General features: G+C 49.6%; 6 protein-coding genes across 6 annotated transcripts; 2 read left to right on the forward strand and 4 right to left on the reverse strand.

The window, feature by feature from the left end:
* Positions 1-106: 106 nt before the first annotated feature.
* BGZ61DRAFT_452008 (uncharacterized protein) lies at positions 107-980 on the reverse strand. The gene is made up of 2 exons (XM_046245896.1): positions 944-980; positions 107-879 (listed from the first exon to the last, which is right to left on the reverse strand). Exon 2 carries the CDS (start codon positions 785-787, stop codon positions 146-148), a length of 642 nt encoding a protein of 213 aa, XP_046104133.1. The 5' UTR covers positions 788-879; positions 944-980; the 3' UTR covers positions 107-145.
* Positions 981-1,873: 893 nt separating this feature from the next.
* BGZ61DRAFT_517977 (major facilitator superfamily domain-containing protein) lies at positions 1,874-3,888 on the reverse strand (the record flags this gene model as incomplete). Its single annotated transcript, XM_046252351.1, has 10 exons — positions 1,874-2,123; positions 2,179-2,211; positions 2,273-2,576; positions 2,632-2,907; positions 2,961-3,084; positions 3,137-3,185; positions 3,240-3,313; positions 3,364-3,473; positions 3,535-3,659; positions 3,712-3,888. The coding sequence occupies 10 exons, from the start codon at positions 3,886-3,888 to the stop codon at positions 1,932-1,934; spliced, it is 1,464 nt and encodes a 487-aa protein (XP_046104134.1). The 3' UTR covers positions 1,874-1,931.
* Positions 3,889-5,306: 1,418 nt separating this feature from the next.
* Positions 5,307-7,025, reverse strand: BGZ61DRAFT_532579 (uncharacterized protein; the record flags this gene model as incomplete). The annotated part of the gene is made up of 2 exons (XM_046253880.1): positions 5,307-6,267; positions 6,406-7,025. The coding sequence occupies 2 exons, from the start codon at positions 7,023-7,025 to the stop codon at positions 5,307-5,309; spliced, it is 1,581 nt and encodes a 526-aa protein (XP_046104135.1).
* Positions 7,026-8,822: 1,797 nt separating this feature from the next.
* Positions 8,823-9,800, forward strand: BGZ61DRAFT_478110 (uncharacterized protein; the record flags this gene model as incomplete). The annotated part of the gene is made up of 1 exon (XM_046248974.1): positions 8,823-9,800. One exon carries the CDS (start codon positions 8,823-8,825, stop codon positions 9,798-9,800), a length of 978 nt encoding a protein of 325 aa, XP_046104136.1.
* A 1,660-nt stretch (positions 9,801-11,460) lies between these two features.
* BGZ61DRAFT_478111 (uncharacterized protein) lies at positions 11,461-12,240 on the forward strand (the record flags this gene model as incomplete). Its single annotated transcript, XM_046248975.1, has 1 exon — positions 11,461-12,240. One exon carries the CDS (start codon positions 11,461-11,463, stop codon positions 12,238-12,240), a length of 780 nt encoding a protein of 259 aa, XP_046104137.1.
* Positions 12,241-13,060: 820 nt separating this feature from the next.
* BGZ61DRAFT_452010 (uncharacterized protein) lies at positions 13,061-15,118 on the reverse strand. The gene has a single exon (XM_046245897.1). The coding sequence runs from the start codon at positions 14,753-14,755 to the stop codon at positions 13,397-13,399; it is 1,359 nt and encodes a 452-aa protein (XP_046104138.1). The 5' UTR covers positions 14,756-15,118; the 3' UTR covers positions 13,061-13,396.
* Positions 15,119-18,084: the final 2,966 nt, after the last annotated feature.

Raw genomic sequence — 18,084 nt, forward strand, 5'->3', positions numbered from 1 at the left:
CGATGCCACTTTGTTTATTTCGTGGCCGCATCATCGGAGGCGAAAGAAAGGCAGATATCTACTGATTCACGATAGTGATTGTGCAGGATTATTGAAGTCAAGATATGTCTCAACATTTCCTCTTTTAGCTTATTGAGGTACAAGTCTATAAAGAAAGTGTCAAAGCACACCGTATTCCTATGGCAAAGGTCCAGATCCGGGGGTCCACCACAATTCCATCTTTCTCAAATTCCTGGAGTCGGTCCTCAAGCTCGATCAGCGGGACTTTCCACTCCACAGTGAATTCCCCCTTGTCCAATCTCTGCTTGCCGGCCTCTTCGCCCTTCTTGTCTTCCGCGTGCAGAAAGACTCCAGTGAGCAGAGCGGCTATAGGTACTGGCTCTGAGGTGAGCCGTGGACTCTTCGCAATAACCTTGCCAGTCTTTGTCGTCTCTTCCTCCATTTCCCTCACAGCTGCTTGCTCCGCTGTTTCCCCGCCGCGGCGACTAATAAAGCCGGCAGGGAACTCCATTGTATCCCCATCGTATTGTGGGCGGAACTGTTGTACTAGGATTGTACACCATCGGCCATCGTCGTCCTTGTATATATTTGGCATCAAGGTTCCGACAGGCTCGTCTCGAGGGCGATTAACTAGAAAAATAAAATCACGATCCCTTGGCGTCTTTGTTTCGTCTCTTGGATCGATGTAGGTAACTGTTGCCAGGCCTTGATATTTGCCATAAGAAATGACTTTCTGGTCGATGATGTAGGGCGAGGTTGACTTTGGCAGTACTTGGTCGAGTGACATGGCTGGCTGACAGACTTAAAGGGGGATGGTCAACGATAAATAAGAGTCCTTGCTTGCTTCAACTTATGGAATCGTGAACTGAAATTGTCTGCCTTCTAACAGAAGTTAGTTAAATCAGCAAAACGGCTGCATTTTTGAAGGTAAGAAAGCTTTTACATATAGAAGTTCGGTGATTGAGGGATTAAGGTCAAAAGACAATAATTGAATGATCGGTCAAACAGTGGGTAATAGACATGCTAGGCAGCAGCGACGTATGAGGTTATGGCGGTGTGTCACGGCAATACCGATATTTCGGGTGATTCCCTGCCAGCTTACCAGTGTTGAGAGTCAGTCCGATTTCAGCTACTCACGCTTGTTAATTATCATCTACAATGCTTACTAGGTATCTGGTAAGCTGGTTCAATGGCCACCTGTTGTAAGCTAATTAAAGCCCTAAATTGGTTTTCAGTTGCTTCTCTACGAATTAAATAAGATTAAACCTAACCTTTTCAAAAGCTCCCAATTACTACATTATTTTGTGTTGATGAATTCAACAATAACCCCAGGTCCAAGCCAACTTCTTTCTCCATACCTGTCTGACTACATCTAGTGATGGGTATTATAATCTGGATATGTTGATTCTTCCCACTCAAAGAATTTTTTACTCGATGTTAGGCTATCACGAGATAAACCTTCAGCTTTAGTGTCCTAAATCCATAATCCGTGCTCATTTTTCTCATTTCTCTCGAACAATAGCCCCGAGATGGTGTCGAACCGTCGAAAGGACCGTTTTAAACTCTTAAACTGGAAAAAGCAGTCCTCAGTGAGGTTGAAGTTGGCAGAGCCGGATAACCTCCATCAGGCACGTTACCATCCATGAAGGTAGGCACAATTAACAGGTAATTAAATATTTCTGCATGAGACAGAATCTCCCTTATCGTGGGTGATGACCATCTCTTTATACTAAATTACGTTCATATAATATCATGGCAAGCAGGATTCAAGATGAATATATAAGATAAAAGGATATAAACATCGAGAGAAATGACCATAATAGCAAGATAGTCAGATCCTTGTCGAAATCCTCAGACGCGTTCCACCATCGACGCCCAGCTTAACTCAATGCCTGTTGTTCTTAGACATGTACTGGGAAGTTGCGTCAGAACTAGTATCCGTAGAGGTTGACGTGCTCAGAAGTCGAGGCTCGGATCCTCCTGTTCTCCCGAATCAACAACACCCGGATCCACCAGGCGCAAAGAATGGAGCAGAATGCAAAACCAGCTGAAGCGCCAAATCCAATGGCATATCGTGGCGAGTCACTCTTAGGCCACAGGTAGGCACCATAGATGTAGCCAATCTAAAGATGAAAGGTTAGTAACAGCCACAGTCCGGTTTGGGATGCGCAGACATACCTGGCCACCAACGTTGGTCATAGCAAGAACAACCTGCCGCAAGAATTAGCACATGTTGGTCATTTAGCTGCAGTAGCTTGCAGAGTATACGCACAGCCTTCTTCTCCTTTGTCTGAGAGAGTGTGGATGCCGCCCATCCAATAATGACTGAGTTCACAGCGTACGCGCCCATGGGGAAGATAAAGCAGGCCACGTAGCGGGCAGCAGTATTCAGTGTGGCTGCAGCAAGCGCGAATCCGACAATCGCAATGGCCAGGCCAGCAGTAATATGCCAGGTGCGTTCATGCAGTCGGCCAGAGCTCCAACCGAAAAAGATGCCGGTGGCACCAGCGAAGATGAATGGCGGGCAGGTCATGACGAGTGTGATGGTTGTGTCGAATCCTAGAGTCTTGACAACGCTGGAGCCAATTGTGTTAGCTATGGACGGCGGATGCTTTAACGGGTAGTACTCACGTCGGGAAGAAGGAGTTGAAAGAGCAAGCTGAGAGATGGAAGTTCTGCATCAGACAGAAAAGCCACGTCCGCTTGTCGCCACACGCTTGCTTCAAGCCTTCCCATGCGGATACGGGCTGATCATCGGAATCCGAGAGCTTGTCCTTTTCCATGCGAGAATGGGCGAGCTCCCGCTCCCGCTCGTTCAGCCAACTGGTTGTGAGGGGAGTATTAGGGAGAAGGAAAAATCCGACAATGGAAACAACACCTGTGGCAGCACCCTCGACAATAAAAAGCCTGGTGGTTATGTCAGTTGCCGAAGCATGCATAATAATTGAAGGTTAACGTACCAGCGCCATCCAGCGATACCTGAGAGACCGTCCATTCCAGCAAAAATACCTGCCGCGATGAGACCCGAGAAGCCTGTGGCGAGAATCTGGGCGCAGTAAAGGAGGGCAATGCGGGATGCCACCTCTGTCGAGATTGTCAATTGGCTTGGCCCCCAAATTGGATGGGTTGAACGTACCTTTACGAGTGTAGAAAATAGACAGAATGTATGTGGCTCCTGGGTAGAACTAAAGAATGTCAGGAATGGAGACCTTGTAGGTAGAGGATTAGTCGAAACATACTGGCGCCTCAGTAATGCCGAGGAAAAACCTGCAGACAACAAGACCAGCGTAGCTTTTGACGAGAGCCGTGCAACCTATGTCTAGTCAGCTTTAGAGTCCAGTAGATACGGCGACATCGACGTACCAGAGACAACACCCCAGATCAGCATCCATGAACTCATGTACATGCCTGGCCTGACCTTGGTGATCAACATGTTGCTGGGGACCTGCATCAACACGTAGCCGACAAAGAGGCTATATGACGATCGTTAGCCGCTGGATCTCGCACTGCTTGTATATATTCGGGCGGTCATACATGGAAACGGTCGTATTGAACTCTGTTCCAGTCATACCGAGGTCTTCTTCGAGGTTGTTGAGACGGGCCTGAGCGATGGCATTGCGATCGACGTAGTTGAGAAAGTACATGACGCACAAGCACGGCTACAGAGATGTTAGTCTTGGACGTCTGTCAGGATGTCTGCTGTCAACGTACCATGATCCAGATGTCCAGCTTCCTCACGAGCCGGATCTCTTCGGGGTCAGTCTTCTTTGCGGTGCCGGTGTAGTCCCGCTCCTCGGTGTTGACGGGCTTCTCATCTTCGAGGACGCTATTGACGTGCTTGACGGCGTAGTCATCCTTGGACGTGCGGTTCTCTTTGATGCTCGCCATCGTGACCGGGTGATTCTGCTGACTTGGATGGGGACAGATGCTCGAGCTTGATCGTGTTGGGCTGTTCGTCTCTCTGCCGTTCCCTCGCCTTATTTATAAGATTCCTGAGATTGCCGAAGCTAGGACCCGTCGGGAATCTGGGGTAGGTTAGTGCGGGGGAACTGGCTTGTTCGCTGCCAAAGCCGGGGAAGGTGGAGTCGCGACGAGGATGTTCTCGGCGTCAGATCTAGAGTCCGAGGGACCGTGGAGGACCGGGCTGGAGCTAGGGTAGCATTGTGATGAGCAATTGCATGGGCAAATACCTGCGAGAGGGTTGTTGGGGTGTAGCAAGTCTCTCCGGTCCAATTGCAATCGCGAAGAAGCTGCACGCCGTGGATCCTCAAGGGTCAGTCCATATTGCATCCAGCCAAGCTGACCAGGTGACCGCTCTTGTGTTTTCACCCTCGGCCGTACCCCGGTTTCGAAGACAATCCATATCTGCCCCCGTTGATTGGTTATGGTGCCATCTCATCCACACTAAGCATGTTCGCGCCATCGTCGCTTTGCACTCATGAGTCGGAGCAACTGTGCGGGGTTGCACTCGCGACTTGTCATCAACCCGAGCGTCAATCAGTTCTCACAAGGGGAAGATGAGACATAAATCAAGTACCACTCCAGCGTAGAAAAGAGCAATATCGCGGCTTGGACCAGGTCCAGGAGGCCTACGATTCCACCACATGAAGTCGCTCATTCATCACAAGACTGACGCCTGCACAATCTCGATTACCACGGTCTAGGGTACACAACTTTGCATAAGACAATTGACACAATTCCACGTAAATTAGCCCATAATTTCTCGTCGTCGTCTTGCAATACCGCCTTTCTCGGACACACTTGTGGCTCCAGGGAGTGTAGCACAATCCCCTTACGCCCACTGTCTCCAATCACAAAACGGCTGATGTTGTCCTTCGTGGAGTTTAAATTTGTGTGCCGAATAGATATTGGGGTAATACCTTGGCGCCGAAGCATATCATCTCCCCTCTAAGCCATTTTAGAAATAGCTTCTCTTGGAATTGTGAATGAGAGTGTGGTTGACGTGCAAGATGTTGGCGCACATATCACCAAGAATTGTCGCGGTATTCACTCAATTCGATTACCCTAAACCTAACCCCATCGCTCAATTTGGCGATGTATTATACTCTGAAACATATTAGCAGTGCATCACTGAGTATATTGCTTCGAATCAGGACTGTATGCATTACCCCAAAGGTACAGGGTAAGATATTGCAGACTTCGGCTCCATGCAAAATGTACGCAATCGAAGCAAACTATCTTTTCATGGCACCAATAATCACGAGAAAAAATTATATCCAACTTTGTTTTATTACTTGCAAGTCAACTATGGATGTTGTGTTGACATTCCTTCGTCAAAAGAACCATTAACCAAAGACGCCAGAAGACGGCCGCCATGATTCGCGACGGCCATCAAAGAAGTCATGACCGGGCAGTGGATCACCTCCCATCGTCGTGTGCGATATAAGCCAGTGGCAAAATTCCAGACGGCGATAGTGATCAAAACTCTGGCCACTGCTGCGAAGCAAGATAAGACCAAGCATTACTCGCGATCGGCCCACTTCCGACGATCTCGGTCCCAGCAACCGTATATGCAATGAATTGTCGTTGAAAGTTTCACAAAGCCATCGAGCCAGGTCTCTCTGTTGGCTACCCTGCGGAGTTCGGCGGTACGTGCCGCTTTGATAGTATGGGGGACTGGACAGCTCCGCGCATCTATCCATATACAGTGTCAAGAAGTTGCTCTCGGAGAAATAGTGCTCTGGGTAGGCATTACTTTCTTCAAACGCCGTACAAGCTTCTGCAAACTGCGAAAATTTGCAGAGAGGACCTTCGAAATACCCCCAGTTTCGGCTGTCCACGTTGCGAACGGAAAATGAGCATCTGGCCTCTTCCTGTTCATCCGGCGTGGGCCAAGCCGGGTTGCCTTCGCTCCATACCATATCGGGGATCATTGACTTTTGGCTCACATGCCACCCTCTTCCACGCGCTGCCGGCTCTGTGAAGACATGCAATTGGCTCAAGACGGGATAGTGCAATAAGAGCTGCTCTCCAAGCTGGTCTTCCAACTCCTCAAGTGTGTAGAAGGGTTTCGAGGGAGGACTGGTAGCTGTAACCCCCAAGCGAAACCCAAACATCTGCTGCATCCCGTACGCGCGATCTTCTGCCTTGACGCTCGTCCGATGTCCCACCGCGGCATAAGCCGCCATTGCATTCTGTGAGGAGATTGCCATTATACCAGAGGCCTCGATTAGCTCCAAGATTTTCGGGTATAGTTTGCCGATCTTAGAGCTGTTGACGTTTGGGACGTACATGCACTCGCAGAAGCTGATCAAATCGAAAAAGGTTAGACTGTATGACGAACTTGCCTTCGTTCCTGGTAGTGCGACAGCATTTCCCTCTTGAGACAACAACAGGACATCCTGTCTCAGGAAAGTCTCTTGCAGTGTCTATAGGGAAGAGAACCAATGGTCTTTAAAAAGCTGGCCAAGGTGGCCATGTATCGTCGTCAACTGCTGTGAGGACGCTGTAGGTGTCGTTCCAGCAGGCACAATTCTCACGACGTCGCTCAGAGTGTCTAAGCTTGCCAAAATTCTTTGTAGATCCGCAATAGGCATGGTGCTTAACCAAGAAAACACGTTTTGAGCACCCTTGAAAATAGCGGCCTGCCTGCCAATCTCGGCGGCCGATCTGAGCTCTGTCCCACGCTGATCAATGCAGGCGACATCAAGCCATACAAACTCCACGGATGCCGATATACGCTTCAACATCCAGTGAGAAACACTTCCGGTATTCGTTTTCAAGACAGATTGAGACTGCTGCACAGTAAAATGGTCGGGGTTAACCCTTGGAACCTCCCAAGGGATACCGTGTACGACGATGGAGCGCACATCCGGGCGCTCATGTCCCGATAGCTTCCACCTGACCCATGTGTATGTGACTGCATTATAGGCCGGCTCCACGTATGATCCATACCTGTTTCCGGGCTGCCACCCATACGACACCATAGTTGGGATGTGTAAAAGACGGCGTGGCCAGGAGTCCAGCGCGGCATCTTCCCGTTCTATTTCCGCAGCGGAGTCCATGGTTGGTTGCGGTGAGATAATGCTTCTGCGTCAATCAGATAGCGATGTGAATTAATCTTCTCGTTAGATTTTATACTGTCGCATTGCTTCCACGCACCTCCTATCTAGATGAATGGCGAGGAGGGTGATGCGAGAGGTTGGAAGCACTGAGCTTACGCTAGGCTGCGAGTATATTGCGACGAGGTAAGTATTGATTGGCTGATTTCTACCGGCTTCGGCTGCACCTTTATACGGCTTCGCTGATTCAGTGGGTGCGCCATCACCGCCAACTTGGCTCAAAAGCGGCCGTCTCTGTGACGTAATCTATCTGATACTAATACACGTAATCAACTATTATAATACAACTCTCTCGGTGTCTAATTTCTCCATCACCTTTTGTGATTGTTGCCTTTTACAGGCAAGGTGTGCATGTGTGCTTAGGCTGACGCCGATTGCGCCTTGGAGAAGGTCGAGCCCGTGGCCGAGAAAGCATTGAAACCTTCTATGGGTTTGTTGCTTGTTGGTCTCAAGATCAATTTACGTGGCATTTCTAGTTACGACTGTAAAAGGCATGCCGAAGCCGCTTTGAAGAACACTTCTGCCTTTCTCCGCTCTCTCTCAACACTGAAGATTCGAGAACGAGGCTATGCCAGCAGGTGACATTCCCCTCTTCCTCCTCAAGGTTACCTCTGCTTGAAACTGTAACATTATAGTGTTATCATCCCTCAATCCAGTGACTGGTTAAAATAGTTCGATTCCTTCTATTGGCCATATTTTTATTAGCCCCGGAACAGGACTATGGACTCTCCAGTGCCTGATCCTCTCTCGAAATTCGTGGACGATTTTTGTAATCTCGCAACACCCGAGTCACAGTTTACCCCTCCATTTAGGCGTTTGTATTCCCTGGCTTCAGCATTAGGCGTCTATCATGATGAGCCTTCATTTCAATGCTACCCGCTGTCGCCAGGAGATTTGCATCCTATCCAAGAAAAGTCGTTTTGGATTCTGTGGCAGTGGTGGGTCGATCATTCAGCTTTCTGTCGCCAGGCAATTATCATGTCCATCTGGTCCAAGGCAGTCCACATATCCTGCGAACTGATTCAAGTCATTCCACACACTTCCTGAAATGAACTCATGGGTCCTTGGCCCTCATACATCTCCGAGGTTCTCAAGGGCGCGCGCGGAAGTGCGGTGATTCATTCCGCTTGCCGAGCGGTTGCGCTCCCCTGCTACCGTGCAGCATTGGCTTCAAACTTGGGCAAAAGCCTGATGCCTCTCAAGTCCGACGTGCCCATTGCCCGGCCCGAAAATGAGGCAATTCACGGTCCGAGGATACTAGCAGAGGAGGATCTGCCGAGGTTGAATCCTCGGTGCGACTTGGGTGTTGATGTCGACCCCTGCCCTTGGCTGCCAAAAACTGGAGGGCTTCTATTCTTCCTGTGGGATCGAGACTCTCGACGCACTGTGGAAGTGTCTTCTCTCGTATCTCGGCCGCAGTACACCGCCATCAGCCACACTTGGGGCCGATGGGAAAAGGTTGTATCAGGCCAAGTTAAAAAGACCAATGTCCCTGGTGTCAATGGGTGGCAAGTGCCGGAAAATACAATCTTTGACGTTGTTTCCCTCCCAAAAATTCTATCGAGGGTTCCTGCTACGCGTTTTGTCTGGCTAGACCTGGTCTGCATTCCACAGGATGGTTCGCAAAGAGCTCGCAGTGAGATTGCGCGCCAGGCTGAAATATTCTAAAACTCTGTATATTCTATTATTTGGCTGAATAGACTCGATTCATGGAGGGGCCTGCAATCGGCCATATCTTGGATGTCATTGGTATACTTGGGTGTGGATGGGGATCCTTTCTACCGCACTACGTTCCAGTCCAAGTCTGGTATTTGGCCAGAGGGGAACTGCAATGGACTCTTTGAGAAATATGATTTTGGCCCCAACATTCTTCGAAGCTCCATGACTTTATGCGGCTGGTTTACCTCACTTTGGACCCTGCAGGAACTGTGTCTACGGCCCGACATGTGGCTTTACAATGAAAACTGGGAGCTATTGACGGTTGGAGCTGAGCGCAAACCGGTTCCGATAAACACACTCATTGCTCTGACACACGCATGCTCACCAACTCGTCAAGAGAGATTTTCTATGTTGGATAGTAAGACAGACTTCCAAGGGACTTCCAAGCCGTCATTTGACACTTCAAGCACGATTACAGGGCCTCATAAAATGTTTGGCGCTTTGATCAGTCACGACTTCTTTCATCCAGACTATTTGGAACTGTTCAAACTTTTAAATCGGACAGGTCTCGACCACTTGCAAGCTATGCAGCGAGAAATGATCATGGGTCTCGGCTCGAGGAGATACTGTAAAATGCGAGGTGCTGAGGCCATCATGTCCGTACTTGGAGTTAAGAACTGGTTTGTGGCAACAAAAACTGCCCCTGGCGATGGTGAAGGGGACCTGGTTCTCGGACAATATCCTCTCGCGTTTGTTCGCGAGACAGCCTCGGCTATGGGAGCAGGCTTCTTTAACTCGTTGAGCTTCAGCACAGCCAAACTAGCTGACATCGCGAATGGACCACCTCCATCTTATCGAGGGTCTCTGATGCCATTCAACTCCAGCGCTAGCGACGCGACTCTCACACATCCCGAGCAAGAAGTTGGTCCAAATGGACAGTTTGTTGAAGAAGAAGAGCACCCATCTGTGGCGTGTTGCGCTATCACCCAAGAAGGGTCAGTCCAAATATCCAGCAACACTACGGGAGGGTATCCGGTGTTCAATCTGGGTAACGCATGATAACGACCATGTAGTTGACCCCAGGAATCCCATCCCCGAAGCCAATGCGAGGTATCGTAGCGCTGAGCTACGCAGCTGGCTGAGAAGCTATCACATCCAAGATGGCCCGAACTATGCTGTCGAACTTTTTTGTGGTCGGCATATGAAACGAGGGGTCCTTTTGAAAGAGTGTGCCAACTCTCCAGGGACTTTCTTCAAGATCGGCAATTGGGGTGCTTGGGCTAGGGTGAATTTGCGAGGAGAGGAATTGTATAAACCCGCAAAGACAGTCGCGGTAGACTGGCGGGTTCTCTGATTATCTAAGAAGGTGAAGTTAATTATATGTCAATAGAATCGAGGAGATGTTTGCTCTCCAAAATCTTCTACGTTGTGAGGAGAGTACTGTGGCTAAATTTATTCTGTAATTTGCACAGGGCTGGAAAGGACCACGGTACTGTGTCAGAAAATACTCTTTCGGCAGCATGGGTGGATTTCCTCATGATTCGTGTGGGACATCTTGAGGTCTTTATTGACATCTACACGATCAATGGCTCAGTGTTTGGCACAGGAAATAACAAGATCGAGGAACGTCAAGATTTGAGGTGCTCTTGGCAGAGCTCGCTTATGTCATTTCTTTTCTTTTTACAAACGCCTCGTACCGCATAGCTGCCTGACTTATCTACTTCAAGGCATTACTGCCCAATGGTCCAATGAGAGTGATCACATAATCACTCATGAATTGACCCCGAGACAATCTGACGCTCCCGATTAATGTCAGATGGGGCCAACAGAGGAGACGTTGAACAAGCCTCAGAATATATCGTCGTTTTCAGCGTGCCCCGAAGCGACGAGCCTACCAAAGGAGACTCTGTCCTCGGTGAGACTGTCCCTCCGCCCACTTGTGTGGCAAGGCATGATGTTGGGCCAGCCAGGGACGAATGACGACCGAGCCCCAATCTATGGCCATCTGGGGACAGATTTGAATCAAATGGAGCTTCCCAACCCATTTGAAGAATGGGAGGATTCCCTAGATCCAGATCCAGGTGATACTCGGACCCCCGGCGATGCTTACATTCCATATCGACCACCCGGGCATGTGAATACACAAGCGCCGAGTCACTCTGTTGCATACTCTAGGGCAGAATATGCTGAGCTTTATGATAAGGTCGATCGCCTGACGCGTCACAGCAAAAGCCATACATCCACGAAGACCGACTCCCTGGAAGACGTGGGTTTAACAAAGGGGCCCAAAGGAGAACTGACATCCACAATTCTGGAATCAGACATATCCTTTCAACTAAAACCTAATCTGTGGGAGACTCTGGAAGATCCAGTGTAAGCTTATGGTAGACAACGATCTGACAACTCTTTGAGCTCCGCGCTATTCATCTGGATAGTCCAATGATGAACGTCGACCCCCATGGGCGATTGGCCAGCACGATTATTGCATGTACCAAGTCTGGAATCCCTCGAATGGAAATTGGGAAACATATATAGTTCGTTCAGGGAGCCGCGATACGTGATACTATCATACACCTGGGGTCGGTGGGAACAGCCAGAAGATTAGGCCCCGAGATACCCGACGCTCCAGGTATCAGGAATCAATTGGGAGGTGCCAGCAATCGACCCCATTCTTTTTACACCTGCCGAGTTCGCAAGGGTTCTTCGAAGAGCTTCCGAGATGACATCTTGCGATTTAATCTGGGTGGATATTGCATGCATCAACCAAACTGTCGACTCCCCGGAGAAGGCAAAAGAGATCGGTCGGCAGGCACGGATATTCCGAAATGCTCACCAAGCCTTCATCTGGTTACTTAGTGAACAGAAGGAGCCAGACCGCAGTTCAGCACCCTATGAACAATCTCCCCGCGATCTTTTCTGCTTACTTGAAAGATCCTCCCTCCGAGCAGAAGCTTCCTATCAACAATGGCTTTCCGGCAACAACATTTTGAAGCTGGGAGGCCATGATGAGAGTGATGAGAAGAAAGAATTGAGCTTCAACACCATGGCCTTTGACTGGATAGCCGACGCTACAAGATCGATCTCCTTGCTCACTCAAATCCCTTGGTTCAGTTCCCTTTGGACTCTGCAAGAAGCCATTCTGCAACCGAATTCCATATTTTTGGATCGCCAAGGCTCCAAGGTGTTATCTGAGAAAGGAGACGTCTTCACATTGCAGTACATGCTGGCCTTCTGCAAGCAACTCCACCAAGCCATGTCTATCTCGATGCTTCCTCTTGCGATGAAAGGGGTGAGAGACACGGTCGTGGTCATGCAACGAGTGCTCGTCAATAAAATCCAAGACGCTGGGTTAGAGGCTTTGGCTGATCGGGACCGTCTCACTTTGTACAAATGTGCACATTTGAGAAAGGCCAAGGACCCTCTGGACAAGATTTATGGAATCATGCAAGTTTGGGAATTTCAGCTTGGAAAATCAGCACCTGTGGGAGACAAGGCTTGAGAATGGACTTTGGAAGAATTGGAGCTGGATCTCGGCAAGCAGCTCGTGTCACGGTTCCCTATTGAGAGTTAACTCCATTTATATATGCTGAGACCGAAGTCTTAGCTGTGGCGTCAATCATGGAGGATTAGCGGGCGCTCTGTGACGCCGCAGCATGGACTGAGGCTGTCAACTGCAGGGCACATTGATGGCCTAGTTGATAGACATTCCTCATAATTGGGAATTCGACGCGCGAATGGCCTTGTTTATGGCCACTTCAAGGGGAAATCGTGCTCTTTTGTGACGCTTCGGAAAGCATGGGAGTTCATCTCCGACTCCGAATCCCAGTGGTCAGCCCGACGGAAGGGTGTGGATCCTTCCGCAGTTCGTATCTCTCTCGATGGGAGCGCGGTGCTCAACCACACCATTCTTCCAGTAAAATACACCCTGCAATCCGTCCCAGTTGACAATCAACTTGAGCTAGCAGATGCCATCAGCGCCCTATTTGGTAACCTTGGCCGAAGTCTTTCTGTCTTCTTACTGGGGACAATCGCTCAACAAAAACAAGGAACCGAGGCGCAGGTGGGGATCCGCTTAATCGCTATGAACGCTCCGGACACAGTGATTGGGGGTGGCAGAAGCGTTTGGGTATTTGCTTTTGGGACATTCCTCCTGTTAGCTTGGTAGACGGGGAGAGTTTTCGAAATGCTGCTGGTGTTCTATCTGGAAGATCGCCTAGTTGGGGCGATATTAGGTGTCTTTTTGGATGATCTGGGTGGAGTTTCATTGTTAATTCACAACCATCACAGTGCAGTGGATCACGAAGGATATTCGGCAAGTGGGGAAACAATCTAATCTGGTTAATTCGTATGCATCTGGAGCTAGGTATTTAGTTTTCTCATATGAATCCCTCTCGTCATTTCATTCGTAATATCCATTCTGTCATGTTCTAGGTCCTGGAAATTTTGTGAGTCTCCAACTCATATTATCCAGCCATCCCGCCGCCGGGTTGTCGTGTATTTTGTTCATATTCATGTCGAATACACGAAAGCCTCTTTGCCGTGGTTCCTACTCCAGGCTCAAATCAAGCTCTCGAAAGTGTCTGGTGATCATAAGGGTGTCCGAACCGTAGCAATCCCCTCCAGCTCAATCTTATCCCAGCATACTCTTGCGAGGTTTATTCTTGTGACGATTTGTGGCGGCGCAGAAGTTGCTCAACGGCGATCTTTCCCTGCCCATATCGTTCATGGTAAGTGAAAGCAACCTGGGCCTTTAGGGTTCCCTCGCCGTCTCGCTTGTGGCCGAATAAAACAGCCGACTCGTTCGCGGTGGTGGTAGAGTCCTTTCCAGCCGTCTGCAGGAGACTCCCACGACCCAGGCATTCGGCTAGCTTGGATTCTGTAGTTGTGGAGCGTCCTGCTACCGAGTATCGCACAACATGCATCGCCAGGACTACATAAAGCTGGTAGGACAGCCAGACGTACTGCACCTCGACAGGCATCCACAACGATGAGCAGAATAGTCCCAGAGGAAACTGCAAGGCGAAGGCGATGATGGTCGACAGCTGTACGACCTCGCGGAACCGGTTGCGGATAGGGTGGCCGTAGTGGCGGACGAACTGCAGTACAAGCGCGGGAGGACCCGTGACAACCATGAAGCTACCTTCAGACCGAGGACAGTGGATTTCGACGTCGCACGGCGGATCGCTAGCAACGGAGGAAGACGTCGAAACGAGGGGCTCACGCTCCAAAGCAGAGAAGGTGCCAATAAGTCGTAGAAGAAGAGGCAGAAACCACAAGAGAGCCCACAGGGAGCGATAGGCGGCAAAAATGCCAAAGGCAGTGACGAGGGCGGACAGTTCACTGGCACAGACAGCCAAAAAGACACGCAGGCCTGGGATGCCAACAGCCTCGCCGACAAAAGGAAGGTCCTGCGATGCTAGATCTTCGGCCGTCGGTCTCGACAATGTGAGATGGCTGACAACGGTCCGGGCGCGGAGCGGAAGTGTGGATCTCCCGGCCGGGGCGATGCCCTTCTCGGCGCTGTCGCCCGGAGCCGCGTCGGTGCAGCGTTCGCGATCGAGCATGGGGATGGGAATGTAGCTCAGTACGCGAGACCATAGACAATTGCGCAGCGGGCCAGTGTGGGACGGGCCATGCTCATCGTGCATCGTGTACTCCCAGTTGAGCTTGTGGAAGAAGGATGTGCCGAGCATCTGGCCTTGGTTCGAGCCCTTGAACAGTCCGTGTAGGAATATCGTGTCGAGGGCCTTCAGGGCTGCCTTGTGCAGCGGGCCGCCCATGGGCATAAAGAAGACGAGGACCGGCAAGGACGCGAGGGTGAAGTTGGAGTAGAATCGCTGCGGCCACAGCATGCCTTCAATCGAGAGCTCCGTCACAGCTTCGGCACCGATGTAACCAAGCACCGCGCCGAATGCTGTGAAGAGGCTACTTTCCGACATTCTGTCTGCGGCGAGGGGATGAAGATGAGGTTGAGAGAGGGTGGAGGAGCTGAAGAGTTGAGGGAGCGGCCACATGATGGGACGGCAGTCGAGATGTTATTTGGAGGCGGCGTGTGCAGGAACGAGAACGAGAAGGCCGCCAATGAGTTGCCGTGGAATGCGCCGATGCTGCACTTTGGGCCTTTGAGGCTGGCGGATGCACGTCTTTAAGGCCGACGAGCGCTTGGCAGATGTGAGGCAGTGAAGATGCGGTCCAGTTGGTGGCGAGCGGGGGACGCGAGAGCTCGTGGTGCAAAATGGAAATTCCCACAGTGCGTGCCTGCTGCACAGCGTTACAGATGCCGTGATACCCTCAGAACCAAGCCAATAAGACGGTGCATTTCCACTTTTGTCGGCTCACTGCGACACAGCCTCCTCAGCGTGATGATGATGCGGGAGTAGCAAAGATGGGCGAGTCCCGGCTAGCGGCGCCGACTCAGCCACTCACGACTGGAGCATGTATATGCCTCGCATTTTGCCTTGCGGGGAAAGAGGAAATATCAATGACGGGTTCATCAAGTATATCTAAACTAGATGAGAATGCAGCGTAGCAGTACTGCAATAGTAAGCGACTTCTCATGCTCTGACACCTGGAGCACCCAAGCCGCCTTGATGAGGAGACATGGGCATTCAGCGAGGAATTCGGCACTGGACCGTAGCCCGCATCTGTTGGTACGCCCATATCGAAACATTTCATGCAACAATGCCCATCTCCATGCTATCATCATAGTGTTGGCAGTGGGTATGATGGCTTGGTCATGGATAAAAACATACTCCATGTGCGCAGTAGGTAAAGTTTCTCACTTAAGTCCACTACAGAATCTTTTAGTGTGAATTAGGCATATTGTCAGAACTTTTGTACGCCCACTGGACCAGGGCAGCAGTCAAAGAGAGGAGTCACCGAGCCTAGCTACGTCTTTACAATCAAATGTAACATTTGAAGATTTTTAAATTACCTCATTAATGCCGTCCTCGTTGTTTTTATAATTCGCCACTGGGGTAGCAGCCATCCATCAGCCAAAAAGCCCCGTCAGCGGCTTCACCCTCCGCTTTGCACAGCTATCTCCTCCCACAGTTCAGGCAGAGGCTCCAGCTCGCGTTTCAAAGTATACCCGTTGCCCTTGAGCGGTTCTCCATTTCCTGCATCGCACCAGCTCTGCGCCCTTGGTGCACATATGTGCGGTACACGGGGCGCTGGAATCCGTATGAATCCCAGGACAGACCCCGACACGACACTAGTATGAGGCAGAATCGCGCTTTCGAAAAAGTAAAATCAGCCTGTGACACTTGATTTCCAGCACTGGCTCATGGGAGCCTAGATGAAGAATTTTGACGTCAGCTTCGTCAAACTGGGTAGCCAACATCTCCGCGACTTGGTACAGGACAGGGCCTCTGTGGACGTCATAGTCGGGCTGTGCCTGTGATTAAGGAAATAGTTCTGGGGCAAAATCCGGGATAATGCATATAACAGTGTTCCTGTCCATCCTTTCTGTAACAAATACCGTATCCTGGTTTTTATGCGCGGCATATAACTATACCTTCCGCATAGGTAGTCGAAAAAGGAATAGGCTGTCTCATTAAAGTGACATTTGCAGTGCGTACAGAACGTCGACAGAATAGGCACCGATAGGAACTAGAGAAACTGGGAAAGTTACACGCGAATCTATTTGTATTTAGCTTCAAGAATATATTTCAATTTAAGTCATTTATATTTTACTCGTGTTTTATTCTTTATTCTTTATTCTTTATTTGCGTATTAAAATAAATTATCCTAAATAAACTTTATTATTATCTGATCTTTTTTATTAACTTATCAAGATATTAAAACTCTAATTTTTATTTTATTTATTTATCTTTATTTATAATGTATAAATCCTCTCATTAGGTTAGCTTTTCTTACTTTGTAAAAGCTTACTCTTTCAGTGTAAATTCGGCATATTGTTAGACCTTTTACACGTCCACTGTATTAGGTAGATTGTGTTAGCAAGCCCTTCCTTGTGACAACGTCAACCAATGCCTCCGTCATCCACTCCTCATCGCCTCTAAAGACCTGGCTTCTGATTTCCCTCACTGCATGCTCCATTTCTGCCACCTCCTTTTCTGAAAGCAGTTGGTCATTGGGCGGGAATTCCATGTAGTTTTCTTCATAGCTCATGTCAAAAAGTCCAGACGCAATCACACTGGACAGGTGACCAAAGTATATCGTGCGGGTCCAACTTCCGCGCGCCTCGCTAGCTGGAATACGCAAGAAAGTCACACACGCTACACGAAAGGGCACCGTCCAAACAGTACATGGTAGTTCAGTGTCGGATTGTGAGAGCGGGTGCGCTCTTGGTGGGTCATTCCGGCCCATGATAGTGGCAAAAGAACAAGCCGTCGCAGTCGAAAGGGGTTGCGGAACGGGTCATCATCGGATTCCTCGATGGTGTAGCAGACACCAGGCCAGAAAGTTCGGACGTATAGGCAGGTCGTAGCTGCTCCTCGTCGGCTTCATCGAGGCCCAACTCAGCGGCGATGCCGCGGGCTGTCTCTAGCTGATCGTTTGGTGTGAGAAAAAAAAGATCCTGCCCGGCGTTGTTGGCCCAAATCCGATACGTCGTGCAGACTGGCTCACCCCATTCGACACGAGCGGATAGCCTAAACAAGACAGCAAGCTAGTCTCCCACTCAATGGGAAGATTCTCAGAGGCCTCAAAACCTCTCAAGAATTCGAGTATTCTGGCTGGGAAAGTGACCATGGTGATTTGGGCCACTAGATTGGAAGGGAGGAGTTGTTGCGTAAAGGAAAATAGGTGGAGCAAAGGTTAAATTGAAGCTTATTCGTAATGGCAGCTTACTTCAACCGCCTGAATGAATCACAACTTCCTCGTGAACTTTTGCCACCGGACTTTGAGTAAACTCTTAAAGAATGAATTAAGTGCCTTTTTTTGCTATTGCTACAGCCTTTGTTATGTTGCCCGCTGCAGTCGACGCTACCACTCCGGATGCCCTGGAAGATACAGTGGCACCTTAGGCAAGGTGCGCAAAAGTACAGAATCAAGAATCGCAAATCGCAAAATTACAAATTTCAGCCTCCATGTTTATAGAGCTGCAGCCCCTATATTTATAGGGCCCTAACCACCATAGCCCCCTATAGTATATGATTTTACTAGTAGGCTACAGTGGCTACTACCTGCAGGCTGTAGCTATGCCAGCCAACCTTCTAGAAGATAAAAAATTGCAGGTGCTGTAGCTGGCTGTATAGGAGAAAGCTGTAGCTATTGTCGCTTGGTGCAAGATGTATTGTTGCGGCGGCTGCAGGCTGTTGTGCTGCAGCTCCTATTGCTGAGTAGAAGGCTGTCAGTGATGATACCTAGGTCGACACCT

The sequence above is a fragment of the Ilyonectria robusta genome (assembly GCF_021365365.1).
Source record: "Ilyonectria robusta strain PMI_751 chromosome Unknown BGZ61scaffold_10, whole genome shotgun sequence".
Taxonomy (NCBI): Eukaryota; Fungi; Ascomycota; class Sordariomycetes; order Hypocreales; family Nectriaceae; genus Ilyonectria; species Ilyonectria robusta.

Excerpts from the sequence above, each read along its gene's own strand:
- BGZ61DRAFT_452008 (XM_046245896.1), bottom strand. The coding sequence starts at position 787 with ATGTCACTCGACCAAGTACTGCCAAAGTCAACCTCGCCCTACATCATC.
- BGZ61DRAFT_452010 (XM_046245897.1), bottom strand. The coding sequence starts at position 14,755 with ATGTGGCCGCTCCCTCAACTCTTCAGCTCCTCCACCCTCTCTCAACCT.